At 36.8% G+C, this 7,683-nt stretch overlaps 1 protein-coding gene across 2 annotated transcripts in view; it reads right to left on the reverse strand.

Moving 5' to 3' along the window:
* PUS7L (pseudouridine synthase 7 like) overlaps positions 1-7,656 on the reverse strand; it is a 32,111-nt gene extending 24,455 nt beyond the window's left edge. Inside the window, exons 1-2 of one of the 2 annotated variants that reach the window (XM_023256964.2) lie at positions 7,565-7,656; positions 3,519-4,438 (exon numbers count right to left, since the gene is read on the reverse strand). In XM_023256964.2, the coding sequence (XP_023112732.1) occupies positions 3,519-4,422 (904 nt within the window). In that variant the 5' untranslated portion in view covers positions 4,423-4,438; positions 7,565-7,656. The remainder of the gene's footprint in view (positions 1-3,518; positions 4,439-7,564) is intronic. The other variant, XM_045061661.1, reaches the window with a different exon arrangement.
* Positions 7,657-7,683: the final 27 nt, after the last annotated feature.

Consider the following 7,683-nt stretch of genomic DNA (forward strand, 5'->3'; position numbering starts at 1 on the left):
ATATCATCGTGAATTAGGTTTTACTATTACCCCATTTTGAAAGTACAACAAAAAGTTACAAATTGTTAAGTAACTTGCCCATGGTATTATTCTTTCCATTTTTATATTTGTGGAAATTAAATCTTAAAGATACTAAAAAGTTCATACATCTTTTTATGAACTGAAGTCATAAAATAAAGACCTACATTCAAGGTCCAATCTCTTCATTTATACCACAGAATCCTGTATTATATAATACAATCCTGTTTCTGTGCCACATGCAATCTACACAAATTTGGGTTGCTGATTTTATTTAAAAAGCTTTGCTGTACAAGGCCAATATCTCTGATGAACCAAGATGCAAAAATTCTCAACAATATACTAGCAAACTGAATCCAACAATACATTAAAAAAAAATTATTCACCACAATCAGGTGAGATTTATTCCTGGGTTGCAAGCGTTATTCAATATGTACAAACCAATCAATGTGATATGTCCTCGCCACAGCAATCACACAACAAAAAGAAATAAAAGGTATCCCAAATTTGTAAGAAAGAAGTATAATTTTCACTATTTGCAAAAACATACTATATACAGAATACCTAAGGATTCCACCAAAAAACTGCTAGAACTGATAAATGGCTTCACTAGAGTCACAGGATACAAAATAAATGTATAGAAATACTTGCCATTCCTATATATCAACAATGAAGCAGGAGAAAGAGAAATTAAGAAAATAATCTCATTTATAATTGCACCGAAAATAATATATACCTAGGAATAAACCTAACCAAAGAGGTGAAAGATCTATACTTTGAAAACTATAAAACACTGATGGAAGAAATTTTAAAAAAAGACAGAAAAACATTCCATGCTCATAGATTGGAAGAACAAACATTGTTAAAATGTCTATACTACCCAAAGCAATCTATACATTTAATAGAAATTCTATCAAAATATCAACAGCATATTTCACAGAACTCACCCTAAAATTTGTATGGAACCACAAAAGACCCCAAATAGTCAAAGTAATCTTGAATAAGAAAAGCAGAACTGGAGACATCACAATTCTGGATTTTAAGTTATATTACAAATCTATAGTGATCAAAACAGTATGGTACTGGCATAAAAATAGACACAAAGATCAATGGAATGGAACAGAAAACCCAGAAATGAACCCACAATAATATGGTCAATTAATCTTCAACAGAGCAGGAAAGAACTTCCAATAGGAAAAAGACGGTCTCTTCAACAAATGGTGTTGGGAATACTGGACAGCTACCTGCAAGAGAATGAAACTGGACTACTTTGTTACACCATACACAAAAACAAATTCAAAATGGATTAAAGACCTAAATGTGAGACAGGAAACCATCAAAATCCTAGGAAAGAAGACAGGCAGTAATTTCTCTATCATTGACGGAACATTTTTTCTAGATAGGTTCCCTGAAGCAAGGGAAACAAAAGCAAAAGTAAACTACTGGGATTACATCAAAATAAAAACCTTCTGCACAGCAAAGGAAACAATCAATAAAACAAAAAGGCAACGTAAAGAATAGGAAAATATGTTTGCAAATTACATATCCAAAAAAGGGTTAGTATCCAAAATATATAAAGAACTGATACAACTCACCCAAAAAATAAGTAATCCAATTAAAAAATGGGCAGGAGACATGAACAGACATTTCTCCAAAACACACATACAGATGGTCAACAGACACATGAAAAGATGTGCATCACCACTTATCATCAAGGAAATGCAAATCAAAACTACAATGAGGTATCACCTCACATCTCTGAGAATAGCTAAAATCAACAACATAACAACAGGTGTTGGTAAGGATGTGGATGTTGGTACAGCCACTGTGGAAAACAGTAGGGAGTTTCCTCAAAGAGTGAAAAATAGAATTACTTTATGATCCAGAAATCTCACTCCTGGGTATTTACCCAAAGAATACAAATACACTAATTCAAAGGGATACATGCACCCCTAGATTTATAGCAGCATTATTTACAATATCCAAGACATGCAGACAACCTAAGTGTCCATTGATGGATTGATGAATGGATAAAGAGGTGTATACACTTCTGTATATACCATATACAATGGAATATTACTCATCCATAAAAAAGAATGAAATCTCGGCATTTGCAACAACATGGATGATGCTAGAGTAATGCTAAGTGAAAAAAGTCTGTTAGAGAAAGACAAATACCATATGATTTCATTCATATGCAATTTAAGAAACAAAAGAAAAAAAATAAGCAAAGTGGAAAAAAGAGAGAGACAAACCAAGAAACAGACTCTTAACTATAGAGAACAAACTGATGGTTTTCAGAGGGGAATGGAATGGGTGAAATAGGTGATAGGGATTAAGGAGTATCATGATGAGTACTGGGTGATTAAAATAAACACTTAAAATAAAATAAATAAATAAAAGTTTTTAACCAAAAAAAAAGCTTTGCTGTATGAATCTATAAAACATGACCATCTGAAACACTTCCCATCCTTCATGTAAGATACTGGCCAATTAAATCTGGTGAGCTAAACTTACAGAATAAGGTTTCATCAGGGGTATCTGGGTGGGTGGCTCAGTCAGTTAAGCATCCTACCCTTGATTTCTGTTCAGGTCATGATCTCACAGTTCAATTCGTGAGAACAAGCACCATGCTGAACTCTGCACTGACACTGAGGAGACTGCTTGGGATTCTCTTTTTCCCTCTCTTTTTTACCCGCCCCCCACCCCGCTCACGTGAGCATGACCCCAGCACCTGCACACGCTCTCTCTCTCAAAATAAATGAATAAACTTAAAAAAATATATATTTCATCAGTTCCATCCAATCTTAGGAATTGAATATACCCACTAAAACAGTGATTTTCAAAATGTGGTACCTAGACCAGTAGAAAAAGCATCACCTGGGAATTTGTAAAAAGCCCTGCCCCAAACCCTCTAAATCAGAAACTCTGAGAACAGGACACAGAAATCTGTTTAACAAGCCCTTTTGGTGATTTTAATGCATGTTAAAGTTTGAGAACCTCCTCTCTAAAAGAGTGACTAAGTCAAAGGAAGGACCTCCTTATAAGTTTTTAGGCTCTCTACCTTGGGTAGTGAAGTTCAATTGTTTTATTTACTTATTTAGTGTTTAATTTACATGAAGTTGAATTGTTTTAGATAACAAGGTATTCACTTCGGGAAAGTGAAGCAGAGCAGATGCATTCTACTTATCTCTGAATACTTAATTTTAATTAAAATAACTTTTAAAATATGAAATCAAGATTTATCGCCAATAAAACGTTAACAAACTAACTGCTTCAACTTTATACGTTTGTGCTGATGTTAACCATACTTTCATCAATAAGGTTATTTCTTAAAATTAGTGTAATTTGTAAGGCTTCATCTTCCACTAAAAACCAGACCCAAATATTTTTCCCAAGAGTCCTCTGGTTAATTCTATTTAATTCATTTGAAATTATTCATCTTTCACACAATTTTAACTAAGTTTGTTGAGGGAAATGGTAATGATTTATTAAATTACCTGTATATATAACTTTTTGATCCCGGTACTCAAAAAGAGACCTCTTCCTGTGCTTGTGTGTTTTTTCCCGAAATCTTACTGTTATTGCTACATTTGGATTGCCAGCACTATAATTGAGCTCAGGGAAAGATTTGGTTTCCACAAGGTTTCCAAACTTTTTGTTGACAAAATGGTGGACAGCTTTTCTGTGGTCTTTGTTTGTATCAGGTTTAAAAGTAAATTTGGAATTTTCTTTTTTTGCATCCAAATATTTAAAAAAGTCAAATGCTTCTTCTTCAGATACCAAGTGACAGAGTTCCTTATACTCAAGATTTGGTTTTACAACAATCTCACTGTTTTTACCTACAGTTATTAAAAAAGGAAATTTCTGCCTAATAGCACTGTGCAGAAGAGCCCTCTGGTTTTTGTCAAGGATTCTGCCTAATGAGAATTCAGGAGATGATCCAATTAGCTCAGTTTTAGAATTCCACTTCTCTTTTATATCACAGGCAAAGTGATTCAGTAGTTCGTTAGTTTTTTCATCTAACAAGGTACCTAAAACATCAACTGTTTCTTCTTCGCCTTTGGAAGTTCCATCACTGATAGTATCTTCCCTTTCTGAACCACACTGATGATATTGATCAGCACCAGAGCACCCAGCAAAAATACTAACTTCTTGGTTGCTTCCCTCTTCAAAGGATAAATTCTGAAGATCAAGTTTTGTCTTTTTGGCAAAGTTATTTGGCTCAGGTAGTACTTTACTAATCAGTTTACTTGGTGCCTTATTAACTAATTGTCCCTGTTCATCAATCTCTATAACAACAAAATCACTTGGTGAGCTTTTTATAGTGCCACGAAATCCAACATGATCAGTAACAAAACACAAAGAACTAAACCGGATTCTAAAATCTGTATCCTCTTCCATTCTTAAATAACAATGCCTACAAAAGAAACAAAGAGGCAGTCAGTTACCCAAAAGAAAAGTTATAGATAACAAGAAAAAATAAATTTGCAGGATTTATTTTTCTTTCTCCCTTTCAATCCTGGTCCCCTTAAAATGCAAATTATTTCTATAAATCATGGGCATTTTGACTCTCCTATACCAAGATAAACTAATAGGCAATCTTTTTCTCATGAAACTGATGATTTGCAACTTTTCTTTCACCCATTCCAAGCTTCCATCTATTATCTAGAATTAAAATGGGTCCGTTTCAAGTCTGCTTTAAAAATATCATGTGTAGGCCCACAAAGAAGGGACCAGAACACAGACTTAAACAATGATTTGTCCAAACCCCATCCCTGAAAATTTCTAACTAATTCCAGAGAATTTGTGGCTAGATTTGTATATATTAGGGGTTAGAGATGAGAGAAGGGACTAGAAGACAGGAGGAAATAGTCCAAATTGATAAATGAAACTTGCAATGTGATTATGCTTCAAAATAGGCTTAAATTAATCCAGAATCTTAAACCTTCTTGAAAGCCCAGTTACAAACTTTTACAGACACAAGTTTTTAAGGTTGATGCACAGAAAAATTCCAACCATACAACTAGCATCAGAGAAGAAAACCCTTACAGATTTTCTTGAAGCAGTAGATAAGAGAATCCTCTGAAGTCTTTACTCACCCTTCACATAACCCATGGTTACCATATCAGATAGTGCTATAAGAAAGATAAAATGCCCATGGGCCCCATACTACTCAGTTCTCTGTGTGTTAACTACAATCTTTAGGTAATTTGTCATCATCTGAACCTTCACCCCATTTCTACAATATATTCTACCAATCTGAACCAATTTAGCAAACCTCCACCCCCCAATTATGCCATGTAGAAATCACAGCAAAGTCTCTATATCTTAATTTCTTGGAGTAAATGAGGATATATTTATTTTCCTTCTTTCCGTGATTTCCTGCACAGTCTCCTCAGTTTCTTGCCATAACTGAAACCTGGCTATTTCCTCAGGCTTCTTCTCTAGTCTTCTCAAGTGAGGACTCTTTTTCCTTTGACACTCACCTAACTTAGGACCTGGAGATAGTAAATATTTTCTATTTGCCACAGCTCCAAACCATTTATCCCTCCTCTACCTCCCCATATCCCAGCTCTTTCGAAGCTCATGCCATCAGGCTCTACCATCTGCTATCATCTTCTCTTTGATCCCCAGATGACTCTTCTTCATTCACTGATGCCTTTAGTGCCTCCCTCAATGTCTACCCAGCATGACTTTCACGTCCATCTACATGCATCATCTATTTAACACCACAGTCCTTGATCTCCACCTCAATCCACTTCCACGTCATCTTGGTCATAACCTTGACCTTCTCGTCACAAAAAATTACATCAGCTTTAAGCATCTGGCTCTCTGATTACTGTCAAGAGATGACAGTACATGATGGCTGTCCTTTGATCACACAGTACTTCCACCTCAGTAATTCTTATACATTGTGAAGGCCTCTCATCTGCTTCCACTACTAGCCTACCATAGTCCAGTCTCCACATAGCCAGAATGATGATTTAAAAGGTAAATTAAGTCATATCACAATTCTCTTTAAAACCTCTGATCACATTTAGAATGAAATCCGAACTGCTTACCCTGGCTTCCAAAGACTTCTAAGATTCTGGCCTCTGTTTATTCTCCAAACTTATCTTGTACCCTTTCCCCATTACCTACTATACTCCCAACCACACCGGCTTTCTTCAGTTCCTTTGTGTTAACTGTTCCTGCTGATTAAATTAGCCCTTCCCCAATGACATCTTCAGAGAAGTCTTCCCTGACTAATAAGGTAAAGGAACCAGCAAGGCACTCTTTCACCAAACTCTATTCAATTTTCTGCACAGTATTTCTACCTAATAATTTTCCCTATTATTTACGGTAGATCTCTCACAACTACAATGTTAGCTCTATGGGAGCAAGAACCGTGTCTGCCTAATTGACTAATTATCTCACATTCAGAACAGCGTCAAGCATATAGTAAGCATGCAACCAATACTGACTGTTGAATAAATGAAACTAGTACAAAATAAGAGCTGTAAGAGTGAAGAGGAAGAAAAAAGAGATCACTCCGGCCTATGATAATCAGAAAAGGTGTAATGTGAGAAGTGGCCATCTAAGTCTTCAAAATTATTCAAGATACAGAAATAAAGTAAAAACGTAGAAGTAACACACAAACAAAATATGCAATGTGCCAGGGAAAATTGAACAGCCCAGATACAGGAGTAATGTCTTACAGTACAGTTCTAGAAAATACAGCTTGCATTAGAGCCAAACTGCCAGTGAATGCCCTGCCAAGGACTTAGGATCTATTGAGTGGTCAATAGATGGCTACTGCAGGTGTTTGAGTAGAAAAATGGCACAATCCAAAAAGCTGTTTTAATAAGATGAATAATGGCAATGAGCAGGATGAATGTGATGAAGTACTCCAAGAGTTTCAAAGCAATGTGATCAAGAGCACTGTTTTAGGATTGACCTTGTAAAGAATAAGGATCTACTCTCTCCCAGTGAAAGCAAGATGTGACGACATTCTAAACTACTAGGATAGGTAGAACTGAAAAGAACGTAATGATCAGGGAATTACAACAACCATCTTATAAAAGAATGTAGCTGAGCTGGAGGGGGCCAAGGAGCCCACGTGGAGTTAAACACAAATGTGCAGTGTTCCTAAACAGATTTCTTGATGAGGGTACAGGGTGGAGAGGGGAGTGAGTAGTTTGGCTAACCCAAGACAGGGTAATTGTTGGTTGAGGGTAGATTCTGGGGAGATGTTAGAAATGCAGCAGGTAGTGCTTTTTCCCCTCACGCTCTTTCTTCCAACGCCAACGCTCAGCCGAACTCACTCTTACTTGCTTTCTGTCACCAATTTGCAGAACTAGTCTCCGGGGGCGTTGCCTTCTGGCTAATCCGAAAGTACCCCCCAGACACAGCCAATGGCTCCACTTCTCCCTCCACTTCCCCCGCCTGTCCCAACGCACGATACTAGCCCATGTCGCCCTCCGCTTGCGGGCAAACAGTCGGGGGTCCCATTACTAATCACGTCATTGCCCCCCACAGAAACGCCAAAACTCGCAAGACTGACCCGGTCTACCTCACGTCCACGTTACGGAATTCCTGGGCACAAAACTGTGCGCATGTCCGGAAGCGCTAAAATACTTAGCCTCCGACAGCGGAGTAATTAAAGGGGCAGGCTGCCACTTA

The sequence above is a fragment of the Felis catus genome, chromosome B4 (assembly GCF_018350175.1).
Source record: "Felis catus isolate Fca126 chromosome B4, F.catus_Fca126_mat1.0, whole genome shotgun sequence".
NCBI classification, from domain to species: Eukaryota; Metazoa; Chordata; class Mammalia; order Carnivora; family Felidae; genus Felis; species Felis catus.